This window comes from Neofelis nebulosa, chromosome 17, assembly GCF_028018385.1.
Source record: "Neofelis nebulosa isolate mNeoNeb1 chromosome 17, mNeoNeb1.pri, whole genome shotgun sequence".
Lineage (NCBI taxonomy): Eukaryota > Metazoa > Chordata > Mammalia > Carnivora > Felidae > Neofelis > Neofelis nebulosa.
Genome location: NC_080798.1, coordinates 3,938,419 through 3,960,656, shown reverse-complemented (window position 1 = coordinate 3,960,656; position 22,238 = coordinate 3,938,419). Strand labels below are relative to the sequence as shown.

At 59.8% G+C, this 22,238-nt stretch overlaps 2 protein-coding genes across 5 annotated transcripts in view; both read left to right on the top strand.

The window, feature by feature from the left end:
• The first annotated feature begins 4 nt into the window (after positions 1–4).
• PRPF31 (pre-mRNA processing factor 31) lies at positions 5–15,257 on the top strand. The gene is made up of 14 exons (XM_058708677.1): positions 5–116; positions 1,311–1,495; positions 1,598–1,658; positions 4,285–4,368; positions 4,964–5,061; positions 5,969–6,075; positions 7,871–8,040; positions 9,878–10,035; positions 11,309–11,398; positions 12,725–12,852; positions 12,933–13,005; positions 13,467–13,595; positions 13,691–13,789; positions 14,866–15,257. Exons 2-14 carry the CDS (start codon positions 1,319–1,321, stop codon positions 14,989–14,991), a joined length of 1,500 nt encoding a protein of 499 aa, XP_058564660.1. The 5' UTR covers positions 5–116; positions 1,311–1,318; the 3' UTR covers positions 14,992–15,257.
• Positions 15,258–18,386: 3,129 nt separating this feature from the next.
• CNOT3 (CCR4-NOT transcription complex subunit 3) overlaps positions 18,387–22,238 on the top strand; it is a 14,367-nt gene continuing 10,515 nt past the window's right edge. For 3 of the 4 annotated variants that reach the window (XM_058708668.1, XM_058708669.1, XM_058708667.1), the window contains exon 1: positions 18,388–18,646. The gene's annotated coding sequence lies outside the window, so the exon portion shown is untranslated. Of the gene's footprint in view, positions 18,647–22,238 lie in introns of all 4 variants that reach the window. The other variant, XR_009256139.1, reaches the window with a different exon arrangement.

The following is a 22,238-nucleotide window of genomic DNA, read 5'->3' as shown; positions in this document are numbered from 1 at the left end:
GCCAATCAGAGCGCAGCTTTGCCGCGACGACGGCGCGAAGCTGATACGTCATCGGTGAGCGTCAACCGCTGTCGGGAAGCGACTCGCCTAGAAACCGTCTTGCCGGCTGGGAAGAGGTGTGTGCGCTGTGGACGCGGGGAGGGCGGGAGCCCTGATTCCTGGGGCCGGGGGCCGGCGTGCGCAGGGAGGCAGGAGGGTCTCATACGCGCAACTGGACTTCTGAGGCTTGTCCCCAACTGCCGCCTCAGGGGCCAAATCTGTCCCGTGATCCGTTGGGTTTGGCCTGTGCTGCGGGGATTTCGGGGGGTTATAGTTTTAAATTATCCACTTAAATGATCGCATGGAAACTTTGAAACAGAGATTCTGCGTCAAAGTTCTGAATCTCTTTTGTTGAAGAAAGAGCACCTGACAACATGTTTGGCCGCTTGGCCAGGCGTGTCTGCAGCTGCGCCTCGGCTGCGCGTTTACATTGGCCGTGAGGCCCCCGGTGTCCGAGTCCCGCTGCTCCCGGGGGCCCAGCCCCCAGCGTGCTTCACTCGACACATTACCCATGCAGCCTCTGTTTTTATACTTCCTTCCAGGGACGGCAGTGTAGAAGGGAAGGAAATGAGGAAGGGGGGTTGTTTTATGGAAAGGAAGGAGGAACGGGAAGGAGGAGAGGTGTTTTACGTTAAAAAAAACAAAAAAAGCAGTGGGATTGTATCTTGATGAGTAGTGTTTCCCATTCTTTTCCACCTTCTGGGACTCAAAGAAAATACTAATTTTGTCCAGCGCTTGGAGTACGTGAGGAGGCTGCTCATGGCCAGAGGGGACCGGCCTGGGGGCTCTAGACACCTTAGGCCCCACCTGGTTGCCCTGATGTCTAGGGAGATCAATATTTTAGGATATCTGTCACTCTTTTGGGGCCCTACAGTTTTGGGGAGGAGTCTCTGTTATAGGAGAAAAAAGGATCCTAGGAGACGTCCAATCTCAAAGAGAGGATGTGAATTTTTTTTAAGTCTTAGGTGGTGGCATGAGGGGTGTGCTGTGTCTTGCCCAGTGAGGTGAGTGTGAGAAGGGTAGGTGGTGGGAGCTGTGACCAGAGACCACCTGGTTCTGGGAGGTTTGTTCATGGAGTGATTCACTGGGTATTTATTTGAGCACCTATTATATGCCAGGCACAGTTAGAAGCTGAAGAACAAAGCAGATGAAAACACCTGTCCTTATGGAGCTTGCTTGCTCATGGGGTCGATCCAATAAGTACCAGGGCCTTCTTGGGGAGAAGCCCCCTCTCGTTAATGAAGGGGGGACCTCGCTCTCCCTTCCCATAGGTCTCGGCATGTCTCTGGCAGATGAGCTTCTGGCTGACCTTGAGGAAGCGGCGGAAGAGGAGGAAGGAGGAAGCTATGGGGAAGAAGAAGAGGAGCCGGCGATTGAGGATGTGCAGGAGGAGACACAGCTGGATCTTTCTGGGGATTCGGTCAAGAGCATCGCCAAGCTGTGGGACAGCAAGATGGTGAGCGGGCTGTAAATAGGGGCTCCCCGCAGGGGTGATGTGCGCAATAGCTCTTTTTCCTGAAGAGTTCCGAGTTCCGACTCTCCTGTCTTCCCTGAGCAGTTTGCTGAGATCATGATGAAGATCGAGGAGTATATCAGCAAGCAAGCCAAAGCTTCAGAAGGTAACTTCCCCCTCCCACGTCCCTCCCCTGCCCCGCCCCTTGGCTCCTCCGCTGCTTGTGGCTTTGAAAGTTCGGCTTGCCTCCTTCTCAGACTTTTTGAGAGCCCTCTTTTCTTTTCTTTTCTTTCTTTTCTTTTCTTCTCTTTTCTTTTCTTCTCTTTTCTTTTCTTTTCTTTTCTTTTCTTTTCTTCTCTTTTCTTTTCTTTTCTTTTCTTTTTCTTTTCTTTTCTTTTCTTTTCTTTTCCTTTCTTTTTTTTTTTTTTTTTTTAATATTTATTCATTTACTTTTGAGAGAGAGCGCACAAGCAGGGGAGGGACAGAGAGAGAGAGAAAGAGAGAATCCCAAGCAGGCTCCACACTGTCAGCACAGAGCCTAACACGGGACTCAATCTCACAAAACTGGGAGATCGTGATCTGAGCCGAAACCAAGAGCCGGACACTTACCTGACTAAGCCATCCAGGCGCCCCTTTCTTTTTCTTTTCCATCCCAACCCGGTTCCCTTCTCTCCTGAGAATACATTGCATCATGAAGCTGACACTTCTTAAGTTCTTGCCAAGCGCTTACTTGCTGCAGAAGGACTCCCCTCAAGGCTTCTCAAGTGTCAGTGATTCACGTGTCCGGTTAAGGGTTTTGCCACCTCCGTAAACCACTCGTTTCATTATTTACTTTACATTTTTCTCTAAAGCAGCATGCTTTTTTCCTTCGGTTTACTTAAGAAGGTGGGGTGCCTGGGTGGCTCAGTCAGTTAAGCGTCCGACTTTGTCTCAGGTCATGATCTTGTGGTCTGTGAGTTTGAGCCCTGCATCAGGCTTTGTACTGACAGCTCAGAGCCTGGAGCCTGCCTCGGATTCTGTGTCTCCCTCTCTCTCTGCCCCTCCCCCACTTGTGCTGTCTCTCTCTGTCTTTCAAAAATAAATAAATGTAAAAAAAATATCTTTTAAAAAGAAAGAGAAGGAACATTACTGCTATCGTGTGTGGAAAACTGGTATCATTTGGTAAGTAGTGAGTGACCCTGCAGCGGGCAGTTATTGGAGCACCAGCTTCCGGGAGTGCTGGGGTGTCTCGAGCGCTCAGCTCAGCTCTGACAGGTTGCTCATGTTGCCGCACGGTCTTCTTGCCAAGGGGGAGCTCTGGGATGGAACTTACTGGTGAAGCGGCCACGGGACGCTGTCGGGCACAGCAGCGGTGTGGTCAGACCTGCTCCCCGCTCTTCGCTTCTTTCCTTTAAAGTTTTCCTGAGGCACTCAGTGGCGGGCCCCTGGAGGCACCGGGTGCCCTGGGGAATCCGCCCAGCTCTCCACTCTGAGCTCAGGCTCTGGCGGAGCTGACAGGCAGGTCCAGGCAGCTGCTGGTGGGCAGCACCTGCTGGGATGGAGGGGGCTCCGGACGCTGGAGCCGCTGGAGGGGCGGGCTGACCCCAGCTCTGGGGCCAGGGAAGAGCCAGTACCTGAAATGGACTTTGAAGCGTGAACCCACACACCAGACGGAGAACAGCGGCCGCGTGCCCTGGGAAGGAGCTGTGTGTGTAGAGCCTCGCTTATCTGCTGTGCTCATGGCGGCAGAAGAAAGTGCCAGATCCTGCAGGGTTTTGAACACCAAGCTAGGGGGCTTCTCCATCTGACGAGCTGTGGGGAGCAGTGAAAGTGACGTGTCGGGTCAGGCTCAGGGTTACGTCAGACCTGATGTCACCGGGCATCTAGAATGGGAGGCGGGCGCGGGACATCTCAGCACTGGGTGGCGGTGGTGTCTAATGGACACGCAGGGGTGCCGAGGGAGCAGAGACGATTCCAGGGTGCCTTCCGAGTCCTAGGGACGTAGAGACACGTGAGCCATCAGAGTTAAGAATGTGGATTCTGGGGCCATATCTCAGCTGTGCCATCTGCTGGCTCTGCGACATCAGGCCATGTCCCTCCATTTCTTTCTGTGCAACATTGGTCTAGTTTGACGCCCACACCTCTGGCTGGTTGTGGGTAAGAGGTTAATGCCTGCAAGATGCTTGGGACGGTGGGAGACACATGGTAAGTCCTGTGTGTGTCAGCCGCTGCTCCTGCTGCTGATGGTGATACCTCCACCGTCGTCGTTATCGTTGTTGAAACCTGGAGAGGAACGGTTCAGAAACCGATGTGAGGAAGGGATGTACCAGGGGGAGGGAACAGCATATGCAGAGGCCCAGAGGAGAGCAAAGCAGCCCTGGGTGCTCAGGCACTGCAGTCAGCCCTTTGGGGCGTCATGAGAGGGTGGGGCTGGGATGGTGCAGAAGCCGGCAGATACCCCGGAGTGGCACCAGTGTGCCAGGCGTTGTTCTGGACACAGGGAGGGGGCAGCCCTGGGAAACAGACGCAGTTCTTGTTCTCCCAGGGCTTCTTGGCTTTTGGGAGCCTCAGACTGCAGTCTGGGGAGCTAGGCCCGTGGCCTCGTGGTGTGGGGAGCCGCCGGAGGGTTAGTTCCAGGGCAAGATGGGGTCGTGACGCCTGGAGGGCGCACTGGAGGGGGAGAGATGGGAGGTTTGCAGACATGCACACCCACCTCCAGGCTTACTCCTCCAGCCCCTCCAGCCGCACCCCATCTCCCCCCAGGTGCGGGAGCCTAGACACACACACCCCCAGGCTGTTTTTCCCCCTCACAGTGATGGGACCAGTCGAGGCGGCCCCTGAATACCGGGTCATCGTGGACGCTAACAACCTGACCGTGGAGATCGAGAACGAACTGAGTGAGTGCCCTGAAGGGCGAGCAGAGATGGCCCTGCCTGGCGTCCCTCACGGCCCCCTCCAGTCCCCAAGGAGGGCAGAGGCAGGATCCTGGTCGCCTTCCCCACTGGCCTCCCCAGGGTCCTGCCCCCAGACTCCTCATTTAGTTCAAGTCCAGGTTCGGCTGCTGTAGCAGAGTGGCTTATTTGAGAAGGAAGTGTGTTTTCCTGTGATGTGAGAGTCTGGGTGAGGACCCCAGGCCTAAAGTCGCGGCATCTGGTGTCGGGCCCTTTCTGTCTTGTTGATCTGCCACCTATGTCAGGGTCCAAGGTGACTGCCCACCTCCACATCCCACCGGCAAAAGAGGAAGGAGGAGGAGGGCACAGTTCTTTAAGGGGTGACCTGGAAATTGCATGTCACTTCAGATCACGTGTCGTAAACCAGAACTAACTCACGTGGCTGCGTGCAGCAGGGAAACGGCGTTTTTGCTGGGTGGCCGTGAGCCCCGCTAAATTCAGGGCTTCAGTCACTAAGGGAAGAGGGGCAGTGGATGTTGGGGACAGCCAGCGGAGTCCGCCTGCCCCCTCATCAGACACCTCGCCTCTCTGTCCACTTCAGACATCATCCACAAGTTCATCCGGGATAAGTACTCAAAGCGATTCCCCGAACTGGAGTCCCTGGTCCCCAACGCACTGGATTACATCCGCACAGTCAAGGTGAGTGCACCAAAGTGGGGACTCAGGAAGAACTGAGTGATGGGGGGCAGGGCCCTGCCCTTGGACCCCCGGGTCTAAGGGGAAAGACTCCCCTCGGTCAGCCTTCGGCCACTGGGAACAGAGAGCAGGTGAGCGGCCTGGAGCCACGGCTCCCGAGGGCTCATCTGCCCTCCCCGTTCTCTTGAGGCCAGGAGCTGCTCTAGGCTTCCCAGCAAGAAAGGGGTGGAGCCTGGAAGGAATGTTCTCAAGGCTGCTCTGCCCACCTCCAGGCCCACTCCTTCCCTGGGTGGGCCTCCCAAGAAGGGCCTGGAGCTGGTTGAGGCCGAGGAAGCAGGGAGGGAGATGAGGGGGTGCCCCGTGTCGGCCAGCGCTTCTCTGGCCGTGCTTGGAGCAGGTGGCATTTGAGTGGAAATCTGAAGGTTGATGCAGGGGAAGCCGTGCAGAGACTTGGGGGAACTTATGAGCACCAAGACCCCGAGGCGGCCGGCAGTGGGGAGACAAAGTTGGTGAGGCCGGATGCCATCTGACCTCCAAGGCTTTGGGCCTTACAGGAAACCCTGGGAGGGTCAGGCCCAGGTGGAAGCAGGGACACGGGCGAGGAGGCTCCCTCGTGAGTCCAGGAGAGGAGGGTGGTAGGGGGCCGTCTGTGCAGGGAAGCAGCGTGGTCGTGTTTGTGCTCCGAGTTGACACGGGTGGTGGGGCCTCCCTGGGTGGCTGGTTCTGGATCAGCAGTGTGGTGCTGATGCCCTCAGCAGGGAAGTTCTTGGAACTGGTAGGAGGTCCTCTGTGTACAGAGCCCAGCTTTGCCAGTGTCCCCAGAAGAGACCCGGGTGGCTGCATGAGCAGGAGAGGTTCTCGGGCCTCCCTGAGTCTCCGGGCCTCCCCTCTCTTGCCCTATCGCCCCCAGGAGCTGGGCAACAGCCTGGACAAGTGCAAGAACAACGAGAACCTGCAGCAGATCCTGACCAACGCCACCATCATGGTCGTCAGCGTCACCGCCTCCACCACCCAGGGGTGCGTGCTCAGGGGCGAGGAGTCACCGGGGCCCCAGCAGGCCCATCTAATGGCAGAGGAGGATCTCAGGGTCCCCGTGGGCGGGTGTCTGTCTCAGGAGGACAGCTCATTTCTGTCCCACGCGTGTGGAGTGAGTGTGGGGCCTGGAGGTCCTGCGTGGTGAGGCAGAGGGCCAGCCTGGGTTACAAGCGTTCGTCTCGGGCACGTTCCCCCTCGCTGGGATGAAGGTGTCCGTAAAGGCAGGGACCTGGTTTGGGGCCCTTGGTGTCCGCCTGCCCCTGTGGCATCCGTGCTGTGTCTAAGAGAAGGACGTGTCCTTAGCTCCAGAACAGCCCTGTGGCGTGGAGACCTCCCTCGGGCTGCACTTCTGTTGACTGAATAAATGCTGACCGAGCGCCAGGCACTGTTCTGAGGACAGAGATAAGAGAACTCAGCAAAGCAGCTCCTGTCTGGGGAGAGGCAGGTGTACCCGCAGGTCACAGGCTGGAGGGCGAGTGTCAGAGTGCAGACAGGTGCCGAGTGGCCTGGGGCGCAACAGGAGGGGCACCTCTCCAGACTGGGGCAGGTGGCTTCCTGGAGGAGGTGACGACTCAGCCTCATGCAGGGGCCAGGGTCTCTAGTGGGAGAACACTGGGCTCTTAGCTCGCCACTGGGGGGAGCAGCCTTGAGCCTCAGCCCACTGGGCTTTGGTTGTAGGGGCCTAGGGCGGGCTCCACGGTCCCTCGTCTGTGCGCCATAAGCGCGACGGGGCAACTGAGGGAGGGAGGGGTATGGCCGGGTTTGGTTGCTGGCTCGCAGCTCTGTGGCCGCCGGGTCCCTTCGCCATCCTGCCCTCGGGTCCCCTCTGTAAAGTGACAGTGAAGACAGCCCACCTTTGTGGTTTCCTTCAGCAAGTACTAGCCTGGCACCTTCCGTGTGCCAGGGTGTGCTGGGCACGCTGCTGAGAATCTGGGGTGGGGTCCCCTTGGGGGGCTGCTGTCTAGCACCAGAGGTGGACGGGAGGCTCGGTGGATCGCAACTGGTGATGGTGCCCGAGGGAAGCAGCAGGGCAGGAACATTGGTGCTCGGCGAGGCTGAGGCCTGGAGGATGAGGAGGGGCCGGCAGGGGCACGTGGGCAAGGGCCCGGCCCGGGCTGACAAGCGGTGCTGACTGAAAACCTAGGATTCCCAGCAGCCCTCGCTTCCAGGCTAACAGCACTTACGGTAGCCCTGAGGCCACACACGTGCATCCACACATATATGTTGTGCCTACACGTGTATATGTGCACACATGTGTGTGTACCCACACACGTATATGTACACATGCGTGCGTGCACATGTATGCGCTGTGCCTACATGTGTATATGTGCACGTGTGCGTGCACATATACATACGCTGCACCTACACGTGTATATGTGCACTGTGCATGCATCCATATATGCCGTGTGTACATGTGCACGCATGTGTGTGCGCGTGTATATGCTGTGCCTACACGTGTATGCGCGTGCACGTGTGTGCATGCATGCACGTCATACCTACGCATGTATATATGCACCTATACATGCTTGCGTGCATGCACGTATGTGCACACATGTGCACACATGTGCACGCACACATACATGCTGTGGCTACACGTGTATATGTGCACACGTGCGTGCATGCATATACGCTATGCGTACATGTGCACATGTGCACACACGTGCGTTTGCGCATGAGCACACAGCCAGAAGGACAGGGCTCCTGTGCCCGTCAGGTAGGGTACATAGGAGGGGCCGGGTCTGTCCCAGCCACATCCCTAAGTCCCGAACCACCGCAGGCAGCAGCTGTCAGAGGAGGAGCTGGAGCGGCTGGAGGAGGCCTGTGACATGGCACTGGAGCTAAACGCCTCCAAGCACCGCATCTACGAGTACGTGGAGTCTCGGATGTCCTTCATCGCGCCCAACCTCTCCATCATCATCGGGGCGTCCACAGCCGCAAAGATCATGGGTGAGGTCCTGGGGCAGAGTGGGGGCAGAGGGCCGACCTTGGACAGTGTGATCATGGAGAAGCCACACCCCTCGTGTATGAAACGGGGCATCTGGCCCAGGGCCCCAGTGCCCTGTTCTCTCCCTGTCATCCCTCCTGGAGATCACAGAGGTCGGCCAGCTGCTTGTCCTGCAGACCCGCAGAAAGAATGGTGGCCCTGAGGAGGGCTGGCCTGACCAGCCCGGAGGAGGTGGTGTGGCTGCTGGGGACCCCGGCACTGCTCGGCCAGCACGTCCCGGCAGCTCCCGGCTCCGCACAGACCCCTGGGCTGCCCAGCATAGGCGGTGTGAGCCGTCAGGACCATGGTTTTCATCCATGAGATGGGGACAGCAGTCCTGATGACGGGTTGGGATTGAAGGGTGGGCCTCCTCAGACTCCCTGTGGTCTCCGAGCAGGCGCCCCCTCGGGCTCCTAGCCCCTTCAGCTGAGGGGCTCTTCGGGGACCTGGGTGGAGCAGCTGTGTGCTAGGTTGCTCGGCTGCCATAACAAAGTAGCACAGGCGGGGGTGGCAGGCAGTGGGGGCCTTAAAAACCAAGGTTCGTTGTCATGGGGTCCTGGAGGCTGGGAGGCCAGAAGGCGGGAGCAGCGTGTCGGCAGGCTGGGTTCTCAGCTTGCAGGGGGCCGTCTGCCCAACTGGCCTCTCCTCTGCGCGTCTGTGTTGTCCTCTCTTCTTGTGGGGACACTGGTCGTGCTGGGTCAGGGCACATCCAGTGATGTCATTCCCCCTGAATCCCCTCTTTCGTGGCCTCGTCTCCAAACACAGCCACATTCTGAGGTCGTGGGCGTGGGGCTTCGACACAGGAATTTGGGGAGACACGGTTCAGCTCCTAGCGCAGCCTGGAGTGGCGGGTGTGTGCGGGGCTGCGGTGGTTTCGGGGCGAGATCACCTCAGGTGTGGATCCTGCCTCCCCCTCACTGACCTCCCATCTTCACGTGCCTCAGTTTCCCCAGTGGTGATTGACGGTGTGCTACTTTCCTGTGACTTCCGGGCTGAAATCAAGGTGTCGGCCGGCTCCTGCATTGCTTTATGGAGGTTCTAGGAGGAAGGAGCGGAAGGAGTCCGCTTCCGGGCCTTTCCTGGCCTCCAGAGGCTGCCTGCACCCTTGGCTCCGGGTTTTCCCCACCTTAAAGTCTCCTGTCTCACATCCCTGTGACTCTCTGCCTCTCCCTTCAGCTTACAAGGACCTTGTGCTTCATAGAATCCTCCCCTCCCTCCCGCCCCTCTCAAAGTCCTTAACTGTGTCTGCAAAGTCCCTTCGGTCCTATAAGGCAGCACAAAGGTTCTGGGGACTCTGAAGTCAGCTTCTGGGCGGGGGGTGCTCTGCTCACTTGCAAGTTACCATGCCTTGATCACTTACCTAATCCTTAAAGACGCCTAGTGCGGAGCCTGGCACACAGCAGTCCCCCATGAAAGGTAAACGTTTTTATCTGCAGCTTCTCTGCGCTGGGCCTGGAGACAAGCCCACAGGAACCCAGGGGTGACTGACACCAGGGCCCGTCATCAGAGCGTCCCCAGCCTGGTGGCCGCTGTTGTAACACAGAGCAGGGGCTGTGTAGCTCTGTAGACTCTGGGGGCTCCTGTTGGGCCGCCTCCCCACTGTGCACCCTCAGGCAGGTGGTTTCACCTCTCTGGGCCTCCTCTGAGTCCTCCCTCCGAAGCAGGACCCATCAGCCCTCCCTAGCAGGGCCAGCTCGGGAACTCAACCAGAAGCTCAGGTTAAGGCACGAAGTATGCAGTGAGCCCCCAAACAAGTGCCGTGTTTCCTTTGACCTCCTCCCTCCCTCTCTCCTGCCGCAGGAGTGGCTGGGGGCCTGACCAACCTCTCCAAGATGCCCGCCTGCAACATCATGCTGCTTGGGGCCCAGCGCAAGACGCTGTCCGGCTTCTCGTCCACCTCTGTGCTGCCCCACACTGGCTACATCTACCACAGCGACATCGTGCAGTCTCTGCCCCCGGTGAGCCGCCCTGACACGTGGGCCCCGTGGAACCTTCTGCTGTGGCAGAAGCAGCCTTGTCCGGGGGGGCAGTGTGAGCCTCAGCAACTTGCCCCTCTGCTCCCCGGTTCCCACTGGTCACAGCTGACAACAGTGGTCAGGAGCTCGGACGACAGGGTCACATGGAGCGTAAGAACAAGGACCCTGGAGCAGATGTGCTGGGCTTGGGATTAACAACGGGGCAAGAGATGTGAGCTCTGTGTCTGTCTCCCTGTCTGTAAAATGGGGGGGATAGAACCTGCTTCCCAGGGTTGTGATGAGGACTCATGTATGCAACACCTTCAGGTCACGCTTGCACATAAGAAGCAACATAAGCATTAGCTTGTGAGGTGCAGGGGTCCCCAAACCACCCAGCTTCAATAACCCACTAGAGGGAGGTGCAGACTCACTGAGCTGACGCACTTGAATTGTGGTTTGTCACGAAAGGACAGACTCCCAGCAGCCAAGGGAGGAAGTGGGTGGGGTCGGAGCCAGAAGTAGCAGCCACGGCACTTCCAGACCTCCTCTCCCCGTTGCCCATGTCACTCCCGGCCTCCACACGTAACAGCGTGCGGGGGAATCGCCACCAGGGAAGCCCCACTGAGCCTCCAAGTTGGGAGTCTTCTCTGGGGTTGAGTTGTGTAGACCGGACTGGGTAGCCCATGTGGCTGATCTGGGTTCCAGGTTGACTGAGATCCTGTAACCCAGACACCCCCCTGAGCGTCTCACATGGTTGGTCTCTGCCTTGTCCAAGGTCCCAGGCCAACAAAGGTTACCTCCCAGAGCTGAGGGCCAGGCCGGAACTCTTGGGGCAAGGCTGCTTTTCGCCACGCGAGCCACTGCTAACTTTGTTATCGTTATTTATCGAGACATGGCTGTGGGTTTACGCGTACCATCTTGGTGCATCTCAGATCATGGGCCACCTGCCTTTCGTGGCACAGGACACAATTTTCTGATGCACAGATGGATGTGTTCTATTTTAATCACTTTCTTTTTAGTGTGTGACAGTCTTCCACTGCAGTAATATAGATGTCTGTGCAAAGGGGCTCAAGTTTTTGAAAAGCGGGCTGAAAGAAAACAGCAATGGTGATAGTTTGTTGTGGTAACACGTTATTACAGGTTTTCACAGTAACGCGTGGCAGGGACGGTGAAGTGCTGGTGGGCAGAGGGTGAGCCCTGGTGCCTGTGGTTTCTGAAATGCTCAGGGCTCTCAAACGAATTCTCTCACTGACTCTGCCCCTTCCTGCTGCTCCAGGATCTCCGACGGAAAGCGGCCCGGCTGGTGGCCGCCAAGTGCACGCTGGCAGCCCGTGTGGACAGTTTCCACGAGAGCACAGAGGGGAAGGTGAGGCACGGGCGGGCGTCTGTGTGGGTCTGTGGTGTGTCCTGTGTCCTGGGGGGAGGCACCATCAGGGGACCCAGCACACACGAGCACTGTTCTAAGTGTGCGGGGGGGGGGGGGGTGTCGTGTGTTAGTGTCGTCGTCCAGCCCTGTGGGTCAGAAGTCCGCCGAGGGTCCCGCTGTGCTGAGATCCAGGTGCTGGCACAGCATTCCCTCTGGAGGCTCTTGGGGAGGATCCGCCCCCTGCCTTTCCCAGCTTCTGGAGGCGCCTGCTGCCCGGGGCTCGCAGCCCTCCTCCATCCACACTGCTGGCAGCGTGGCATCTTCTGTCTCTCCCTGGCTCGAGGCCTGTCTCCACGGGTCCTCCTCTGACTCCTTTAAGGACGTGGTGATGACGTGGGGCCCACTCTGGCCATCTAGATCGTCTCCCGTCTTCACATCTCTCACCTGATCACACCCACAAAGTTCCGTCCGGAGCGGAGACGAGGATGTGGACACCCTGGTGGGGCGGTTTTGCCTGCTGCACCGGGACCTGTCACCATCCAGACCGTCATTCAGTTCGCCTCTGTGTTCCTCAGCAGACCCGCTCTGTGAAAGGGGATGTGTTTTGTGTCTTGTGCACTGGCGTCCAGACACCCAGCCTGGCGCAGTGTTCAGGGTTGTGATCTCCCTCCTTTCTCTCTTCCTCTCAACCACTGGTCGAGATGCTGGGGGCCGCTCAGACCAAAGCCCTGTGTGCGCATGCACGTTCTGGTTGGGGGCAGGGCGAGGGGGCCAGGGACACCTGTGCTGTGTCCAGGGGCGCCGCGTCACTGCTGCGTAGGGGTCCAAGGGTGCCGGGCCGGTGGGGGAGGTGGACGCTGTTTAACCAGGATGTCGGGGGCGGGGGGCTTCTCTGAAGAGGTGAAGGTGTAATGCACGTACACCTGGGTCAAGCTAGCAAGCAGCTCCCGTGAGTGCCTGGGGGAAGAGACCCAGGAGGAGGGAGCGGCCAGTGCGCAGGCCCCAGCCTGGCGGTGGGGCGGGGTGGGTCCTGCAGAGACCTCGCTGCAGCAGAGTTGCTGGAGGGGGGTGGCATTTGGGGTCTCTCTGAAGGAAGAGCTTGCTGGGAGAGAAAGCACAGAGGTGAGGCTCCCGGATGACCCCACTTGCAGAGGCTGGGGCCAAAGGCTGGAGAGGAGGCGCGGGCCTGGGGTTGGCTGTGTTGCATTTGAGGGGCTGCCTGCACCCCCATCGAGGAGACAGTTGTGTGTGTAGTGCAGTGAGGAGTCTGGGCCCAAGAGTGGACGGGTCCCCCAGGCCCTGATGGGACCCTCGCACCCTCCCCAGGTGGGCTACGAGCTGAAGGACGAGATTGAGCGGAAGTTTGACAAGTGGCAGGAGCCACCCCCTGTGAAGCAGGTAAAGCCGCTGCCTGCGCCCCTGGACGGGCAGCGCAAGAAGCGAGGCGGCCGCAGGTGGGTCCCGAGGCCCGGGGTCGGGGGGAGGGAAAGGGAAGGGGCTCACCTACCAGCTGACCCCCGGTGCCCATCCCCAGGTACCGCAAGATGAAGGAGCGGCTGGGACTGACCGAGATCCGGAAGCAGGCCAACCGCATGAGCTTTGGAGAGGTCAGAACCCCGACCTGGACACTTCGCCCTTTTCCCATTGCGGGGCCTCAGGGGTCGTCTTTGTCACAAGCGCTGTCCCTCTGTCCCCTGCCACATTTCTCCTCTCTGCTGGGGCACTACCCCCGCCTCCAGTCTCTCCCCCACATCCATGTACCCCTACACAGCACTCTGTGCCGGCCCTATCCCCCCTGCCCCCCGCCCTTCCGTACATGTCCTTCCCCTGGCTTCACCTTCGCCACTCTCTTCTCTGAGCATCACCCTGCTGGTCCTGCAAGAACTAGCTCGAGTGTCCTTTGGTTTGCGAGCCCGGCTTCGGTTGTTAACGCCGTGCACGCACGTGTGCGTGCACACACGGCCCCTCTCGGGGGTCATCTTGGCCCCGCAGGCACCTGAATCAGGTGAACAGCTGGGTGTCTAGCTGATGGAGAGTCTAACTTCGGGATGCCTTCTCCTCCCACCAGATCGAGGAGGACGCCTACCAGGAGGACCTGGGCTTCAGCCTGGGCCATCTGGGCAAATCAGGCAGCGGGCGGGTACGGCAGACACAGGTGAACGAGGCCACCAAAGCCAGGATCTCCAAGACACTGCAGGTACAGACCAGGCCTGGGCGGGTCCAGGGGTGAGGGGGCACCGGTGGGCAAGCCCGGGGCAAGCCCAGACGTCCCCTGCCCCCACCTCCCCACAGCGGACACTGCAGAAGCAGAGTGTGGTGTACGGAGGGAAGTCCACCATCCGCGACCGTTCGTCAGGGACAGCCTCCAGTGTGGCCTTCACCCCACTCCAGGTACTGGACGCCAGAGTCAGGCGGCTCCACTCCCAGCTTTCCCAGCAGCCCTGGGCTTTAGCCTCTTCTCCTGTGAGACAGGCACATGATCGAGCTCCTCACAGGGCTGGTGTGGACGGGGCATCAGTGAAGCCCCTGGAGGGCATGGTCCCCCGGTGCTCAAGTTAACAGGGACAGAAGGGACACGGTCCTGCCAGCAAGCCCAGGCTGGCTTTAGACTCAGGCTGTGGGCGACCCTGTGACCTCGAGCGGGCTCAGCCCCTCCCTGAGGTGCTGGGTGGTTGGGACAACCGCAGGCCCTCGTAAGAAGGTTCATAGCTGGCTGGGAGGGTGAGGTCCCAGCCCGGCCAGTGCACAGGATGGAGCCACTGCGTCCGTCCCTTCCTTGGCTTACGCGCCCACAAAAGAGGGCTGGTGTGTCCCACGGCATCGAACAGAACAGCTTTCCTCTGTCAGCAAGGGTCTGCTGAGCACCTAAGTCCCCTGCACCGTTGGAAGGGCCGGGGGTAAAACCACAGACACCAGGCAGTAAGCCTTGCCTTTGTGGACCTTATGGGGTGGCAGGTCAGGTAGGTAAGATACACAGCCTGTCGGAAAGTGGAAAGTGCACGGAGAAGAGGGGGTGAGGGGTCAGGTTGGAGGCCCCCAGGGAGGCCTCAGCCGCAAGGTGAGGATTACCGTGTGGAGGATACTGGGAAAGGTTCCAGCCACTGCGGGGCCCCCAGCGCGGGTCACTGTCCCTACCGGGGTTGGTGTGATTCGCACCACGGCGGCAGGGGAGCCGCTTCACTCTGTGACTCGGTTTCCTTACTCAGGAACCAAACCGGGTTGGCTGTTCTGAAACTGTTTTTAAAATCACCTGGAGGACCTGTTAAATATTCAGATGCCCAGGTCCTCCTTTGGGGCGGGGGCAGTTTGGTGACTGGCAAACTGTCCTCATCACCTGGAGCCCCAGGACCATTGAGAAGGGCTCCCTGACATTTCATGATCCTCTTACTGGGCCGGCGGGGGGGGGGGGAACCTGTCAGCGGCCAGCCCAGCTCCCCACCCCATCGTCACCTCCCCCGCCTGCCCAGGGCCTGGAGATTGTGAACCCGCAAGCAGCCGAGAAGAAGGTGGCCGAGGCCAACCAGAAGTATTTCTCCAGCATGGCCGAGTTCCTCAAGGTCAAGGGCGAGAAGAGCGGCATCATGTCCACCTGAGGGACTGTACCCAGGTGGCTGCCCCTGAAGCTACGGGCCCTGCCCTTCTGAAGGGACCCGGGTCAGGATCGGGCTGGGAGTGTCCCTCAGCAGCCCTGTGCCAGGACTGTCCGAGGAGGCATGGGAGGAGCCAGTCCCCTGAGCACCAAGATGGCCTCCCCATCTTGGGGGATAGAGCCAGTCTTCATCACGCTTCATCTTTTTTACCTAGAAAGGGAGATACTTTTGGAAAAAGTGCAATTAAAAGCACATTATCAGGTTCTGTTCCTGGGGAGTGATCATTTGTCAAACACCTGCACAACTGGAGGAGTCCGCTGTGGGGCTTGGGGGACAAAGCTGGGGCTCCCGATCCAGGTGGTGTCTGGGCCCCACCCTGGCCCTTTGCTTCCCTGTCCTGGATTCCAGGAAGAGCAGAGCCCTCTCCGTCTCCAGACCACTTGGAGAACGTCCATTGTTTTGATGCTCCCAAGTGATATGGCTGCCCAAAGCCCCAGCCCTGAAAACGGGCCAGCCGGGGTGGCTGTGGGGTCTCAGGTGTGCAAGCCTCCATGCCAGAGGTCCCTCGTGAGGACGTGAAGGATGCCCAGGACCTGCTCCGTGTTGGGCTTCCCATCAGGGTCTGGTGTGTGGAGTGGTGAGCCAAGCCCCGATGGGGCCGAGCACACAGGCTCCCTGCTGGCAGGGACTCAGTGCTGTCAGAGTTCCTGCCAGCTCAGCAAGTGGAGCCCCCAGGCTGTCTTGGAACCGGGGCTCAGCCAAGGTCTCCTTCACTTTGGCTGAGGGGCACATGGCCTATAGGCAGGTGGGGACAACGCTGGCAGCAGAGGCAGTCCCAGCAGCTACCCTGCAAGAGCTAATTCAGGAAGAGCCCCACACGGGGGCCCGTTTGCTGTGCTCTGGAGCCGGGCTCCACAGAGTGTCGGAGCCTGGTCACTGACCCGTGAGGGCAGTGCCCCTCTTAGTTACCCAGGAGGTGGGTGCACAGCCCGCCCTGCACCTGTGCCCGCCTTCCCCCCTCCATCTCTCGCTCTCTCCCTGGGGCTCTAGCCGGCTGGGTCCTAGCTGAGATCTCCCTTCCTGTTCCTGTCTCTGGGCTGCCCCCCATCACACTTGTTCTAAGTGTGTCTCAGTTCAGGGCTCAGTCTGTGGACCTTAGCAGCTCTCTGAGTCTCCTCTCTCACATCAGAGTCTACATCACCCCGGGGGATCCTTCTAGTGGCCGGCCAAATTAGCTAGGTCGCTTAGCTGTGTCCCCACGTTTATCCTGGAGTCTTTAGATGAGCCCTGTTTGGAAGTGACAGCCTTTGCTGATCTCTGCTGATGGGTCTGCCCGTGGGAGGGCGCTCTGCCCGCCCCTCTTCAGAGCCTCCACCTCCGTGGCCAGAGTCAAGAAAGAATCGGAGTCACCGGGTGCCACAGTCCTGCATAGTCTTAGAACAGAGATGCTCAAAACAACATGCTTGAGAATTACCTGGATGGCTTGTTAAAACCAGGGTTTCAGGGCCCAGAGTTTCTGATTCAGTTGGTCTATGGGGGAGCTAAAAAATGTGCATTTCTAATAAGTTCCCAGGTGATGTTTGTGCTGCTGGTCCAGGTACGTCACTGAGAACCCACTGCTCCATAAAATTCTGTTAGATTAGCTGCATGTTGGAATCATCTAAGCAGATTTAAAAATTACTATCTGGTTCATATCCTCGAAAATTCAGATTTCATTCATCTAGGGTAAGCCCTGAGTGTCTGGCTTTTTTTTCCAAGCCACCCAGGTGATTCCAATTGCAGCCGAGTTTGAGAACCACTGATCTGAATCCTTGCTACTCAAAAATGCGAAGTGTGGACCATCAGCATCACCTGGAAACTTGTCAAAAACCAGAATCTGCATTTTAGCAAGTCTTCAAATGGTTCCCAAGACCTCTGAGAGGCCCTGCTCCATCCAAGGGCCACACTTTGAAGAGCGAAGCTCTTGATGAATGACTCTCAAACCCCAGTAAGCATGGGAATCACCCAGGGAAGTGTGTAAAAGCGCAGATCTCTAGGCTTCACTCCTCAGGTCCGTGTGGGCCTAAGAACACCGCATTTTTAGTCATCTCCCCTTGTCAGATGATTCAGATGCGGCTCTTAATTGCATCTTCCTTGGGTTTATCTTTTTTATGTATTGACTATGTGACCCGGAGCAAATGCCTCTTGGGTGGTTCGGGTACCACTGCCTACCGAGTCGTCAACCACACTTCATCCCTCGTATTCATTCAGTAAACAGTCACTGTACTTCTGCGAATGCAAACCCCGAAAGGGCAAACTGGAGTTATCGTGGAAACGACGGTAGAAGTGCAAAAGTGGATCCTGCACACGAGGTCGGCAAGTCTTCCCCGCTGGAGCGCAGAGCAGAGAGCGGGAGAGGACAGGGTAGCCCCCTCTGTCCCTTCTAAAGCGTACCCACAACACCGAGGAAGCGGGCTGCGGAGGACAGTGCCCCACAGTAACCGCACAACTAGGCCGAGGCAGGACAGATACGCCATGCCCCTGCCATGGGTATGCGAGGTGCCAGTGACTTGGGGCACTGGCCACTGCTTCTTTCCCTCCGTTTACCGTACAGAGACTCAGAGATATGCCCAACAGACACTCGCAGGAAGACGACGCAGCTGGGACACAAGGGATGCGGAAGGATGTGTCCAGGAGCCGACGCTGCCTGCTACGCCTCGTTTCACACGCCTCAGGGGCGGGTACCAACCCCCTCGCGGCGTTGCAGGATACGCTGGGGCGAATGGCAACGGCCAGGGCCAACGAGGGGAAGGGGGTGGGCCCTCTTGCCCAGCTCCTCCCCGGTGGCCCCAGGGCTGTTTTGAGTGGCAGACGACTCCAGCTCGGCCCCTGCTTGAAGGTACCTGTCTCCCTCTCATTAGGTGCTCGGCCTTTAACGCCCACGCTCCATGCCTTCCTCCGCTTTCCCCACCCACTTCCGGAGCCAACCAATGGCTGCGGGGCAGAATATCCCCTCAGAACCAATTAAAAATGGCTCTAAACTTGACGGACGACTTCCCGCCCCTGATCAGCCTAGCTCCTCCCCCCGACCAATTAGTTTAGGAGAGGGGGGCGGGTGTATCCAATCAGCACGCCAATGGTCTCTTGATTGACGCACGGGCCCTCGCGCTGGCGTGTTGTGCCCTGAGGCGGGGAGGAGGAGGAGCGGGGAAGAAAACCAGAGCCAATCCTAGCAGTCTGCGCGGGAGGCCAATCGAACGCCGCGCCTTGGAGCGATTGCCCAGTCGGCAAGAGGGGGCCGGCTGCATCCCTGCCAAGAGCCAATAGAGCGCGTCCGAGGGGCAAGAGCGACGTGCCGCAGGAGCAATCATAGGCCTCCGTTTGGGGCTCGGGGGCGGGTCGGCGCCAGAGACGAGAAGAGAGGAGGGAGGCCTCCTCCGCCGCCGCCATCTTGGACCGGCCCGGTCAGCTTCCGCGGAGCCATCGGCAGACGCCGCGGCCTCCCTTGAGCCCCGACCCCGTCGTCAGAACAACCCCGGGCCCACTTCCCCCCACCCCACTTCCGCTTCGCGCCGCTATCGCGATAGCGCCCGGGCCCGGGGCGCGAGAAAAAGGCGGCGGGCGCTCGCCTCCCCCGCCTGTCGCGATACGCTCCTCAGCGGCGGCGCCAGCTCCTGTGGTGAGAGCGTCAGGCTCGACTGGGCCGGACCCCTTCCCCTCCTCCCCCGGCGCCACCACCGCCCTCCCCGCCGCCTCCCGCCCCGGCGCCACCGCCGCCTGTCGCGACATGGCCGACCCCCCACGGGCCCCCGGCCCCGGCGCGGGCCCCCGACCGGGGCGGCCCCGGTGCCCGCCGGTGCTCGCGCCCCCTCCGCGCCCTGCGGCGGCGCCGGGCTCCTCCGCGGGGGTGCGGGTGCGCGGGGCCGCCCCCTCCGCGTCGGCCTCGGCCCCTCGCCGCGGGGACGGGCGCGCCCCGGCCGCGGGTGCCCGCCCCCCTCGGCCGCAGCCCCTCCTGGGCGAGGCGGCCGCCCTCACGTGGGGGTCGGGCCCCCCCCACCCCGAGCCAGGCCCGCGGGCGGGGCGGGGGGCTCCGTTCCCGGGGCCCGGCCCCCTGCGCGCCCCCAAAGTTTCCCCTGCGGCGAGAAGTCTACGGGGGTCAGGGCTGTTCTGAGCGGTACCTGCTCGGGGCGGGCTGCGTGTCCGCCGCTGGTGCTGTGGCCCCGAGCCCCCGGCCTGTGGTGTCACTCCCACTTAGCCTCCTCGCGGCTTGGTGACACCTTCCAAAGCTCCTGCCTTCGCCGGGTTGCAGACGGTGTCCTGCCCCTGGCAGTGCAAGCACCCCTGATTCTAAGCAGTGCCAGCTTCTCCGAGCAGGGCTGTCCCCTCCCCCAGCATTGACGCCCCCGCTGTTTGGGGACTGCCCCCAGCGTGTCCCTTTGCTGCTGCTGCTACGTCTGAGTCTTCTGTCCTCCGTTCACATGAGTCCTTCCAGAAGGCTGGGGTCCCGCCCCCCTTGGTGCTTGTGTTGGGTCCCCTGGCCGCGAGTGTGTGAACTTGATGGGATCCGGGGCTCCCCCTCCCCGCTCCCACACTCGGGGGAATAGCTTCCTAGATGTGAGGTTCCCGTGCTGTGACACGTGGGCTGTGCTGGCTGGGGTTGTGTTCTGTCCTCCAGGGGCTCCAGGGGCAGGAAACTTTCTCAGCGCTGCCCCCGTGTTGGTGCACTTGTCGTGGGGTCTCGCTGTGGGGGACCAAGGCTTCTGTTCTCGGCTGAGACATGATTCCGTGTGGTGGGGGAGAGACGCCGCTGTGGGCAGCTTTCCACAGTGGGGTTCCCAGGCCCCCCCCCCCCCATCCCTGGTGTTGGGCCTCCCAGTGGGCAGATAAGTACCTCCACCCCAGGACCTAACACGTCCTTCCTCCACAGTGTCAGGTGCTCGGTGAGGATGGCCCTCCAGCATCACCTCCCAGTGGCCGAGCTCCTGGCTCAGTGGGAAGCCTCTGCTTGGGGGCACATGACAGCCCCCAGGGTTAGGGATCCCCCCCCCCCCTTCCCCCGGTGTCAGCTCCCAGGACTAGGCCTTCCACCCCTCCTGTGTGGTCCCTGCCAGGCCTGTGTGTGACTGCATCCTCTTCCCTGAGGTTAGGTCTCGGGGGCTCTCCTTCATCAGTTGTGTCCCTCATTTACATGGCTGCTGGCCCCCCTGGGCATCTGGCACACTGCTCCTCGAGGGGATCTGCTCTCATGGACAGAGACTGGTTCCCAGGTTCCCCTGTCTTGTTGGAGACCCCTCGCCATGAGCATGCAGGCTCTTCGGTGCCTCAGCTGCCCCCTGTCTCGGCCACCTTTTGCTGCGGGGTCTTGCTGGGTCCCCCCAAGAGCAGTGGGGCTCCCAGCCCTTTAAGAATGGAACTTCTCCATGGTGGCACCTCCGCTTCAGGGCCCAGGCTTTCTTTCTCTCTGGTCCTTTGCTGGGGGATCGAAGGTGTCTTGAAGTGGGGTCTCTCTTTAGAGGGAGGGGCTCCTGCCCCTGTTGTATCCGCCCTGTCTAGGGGGTGCAGGTACCCTGGGCCCGTGGTGCCTCCCCCAGACCTGGTGTTGTCTTTTCTGGACCTCAGCTGTTCTCTGTTTGAGGGTCTGAGAGCTCACCTCCCCAGGCTGGGGCTCTTGTCCCCCTGGCACCTTGCTTCTGACTCCTGCAGGACTTCTTGCTGCCAGTCTGTTCCCCTTTTAGGGGTATCACCTCCCCATTGAGCCAGGTGTCCCAACCCCTCGGTGTGGAGTGCCTCGTGTAGGGATAGAAGGTCGGCGTTCCCTCCCTCTGGACCGGAGGCAGGGGTGCAAACTCCTGTGTTAACGTCCCTGTCCCTGATCCCAGGCAGGAAGATGCATTTCTGTGTTGGGAGTCCTGGCTCTGTCCTGAGCTCCCAGATCAAAGGCTTTGAGTCCCCTCTGTGCAACTGTCTCCTCCGTCCTTTTTCTGGCTGCCTTGCCCTGGAGCTGGCATTTCTCTGTGTGGGGACTGGGCCCCACCTCAGTGTGGCAGCTGGGCCTGGGCCCGGGGTGTTGTTCTTCTCTTGGTGGGCCCTTCCAGGAGACTGATGCTCCCTCGGGTCTAAGGTGTCACAGCCGCCGTTCTCCACAGTGGGCCCCTGTGGACCATGCTGGTACCAGCTCAGGGCCTCTGGTTCCAGAGCGTGCTCTCTGGTACACCATCCCACCGGGAGCTACCAGCTGTGTGTGATTGAAACAGTTGAAATACAAATGAAAGATTCCACTTGTTCGGTGCACGAGCCACCTTCTCCGTGTCCAGTGGCACGGGCAGCACAGATCCACTGCAGGAAGTGCTGTTGGCCGGGAAGTACCGTTCCAGAGACAAGTCCTTCCCGGTGGGCAGGGACCCTCCTGGTATGGCCTCCCCGTGGTTTGAGGCTCAGTCCTGGATTTAGTCCAGGCTGCTCTGGGGCCCCCTGCCCTGGGCCTGTAGAGTGGGAGCCCCCCTATCTCGGAGCCTTGCTTTTCAGTCAGGCCCCGTTTCTAGGGGGTGATCTCGGGCAGTGCAGGAGACCCCCTGGATCTCCGTTGGTCTTGGTGTCAGGCTCTCAGCTCTGGTTTCCCCCTGGGCCAGAGCTCCTGGTGACTCGTCTTTGAGCTCTGTCTTCCGCGTGTCGTGTACTTTGAGGGTGAAGATAACCCTATCTCTAGGTACTGGGCACACGTCCTAGAGGTTTGTGTTTCCCTGTGTCTGCGTTACCAGCGCATCCAAGATGTATTTCGCGTGCGCAGATCGCTGCCTCACAGCGGAGGCCCCTCACCCTCGTCTCTGTGAGACCTCACTCATTTCCGGGCACTCTTGTGGCCTTCTGCTCCCATACGACTAAGTCTCGGCATTGGCGTTGGGTCAGGAGCATTGTCTCCTGCTCTGGAGTAAACTTGGTGCCGTGAGGCCCTCTTCTGCTTGGTCCCAGCCCTGTCACGATGTGGGGGAGGGGGGAGCAGGGAGGGTAGCTCTTCCTAATGGGGGGAAAGTAGTTCTTCCTAATGGCAGGCATTTCCCACCCCTGGTGCTTCCCCTCCATCCCTTACAGTTGGTGCACAGACGGCATCAGGCTCTTCTTCCTGCAGACTCTCTTCTGTCCTGTCTGAGGGGTAGCTTCTCTGGTGTCAGGACTCTAGTCACCCGTGTGCCCTGCCCCGCTGTGGGAGTGTGGCCTCCAGGCCCCGTGCCTTCATCCCCAGCACTCAGCGATGTGCTGCTTGACTTTTTCCT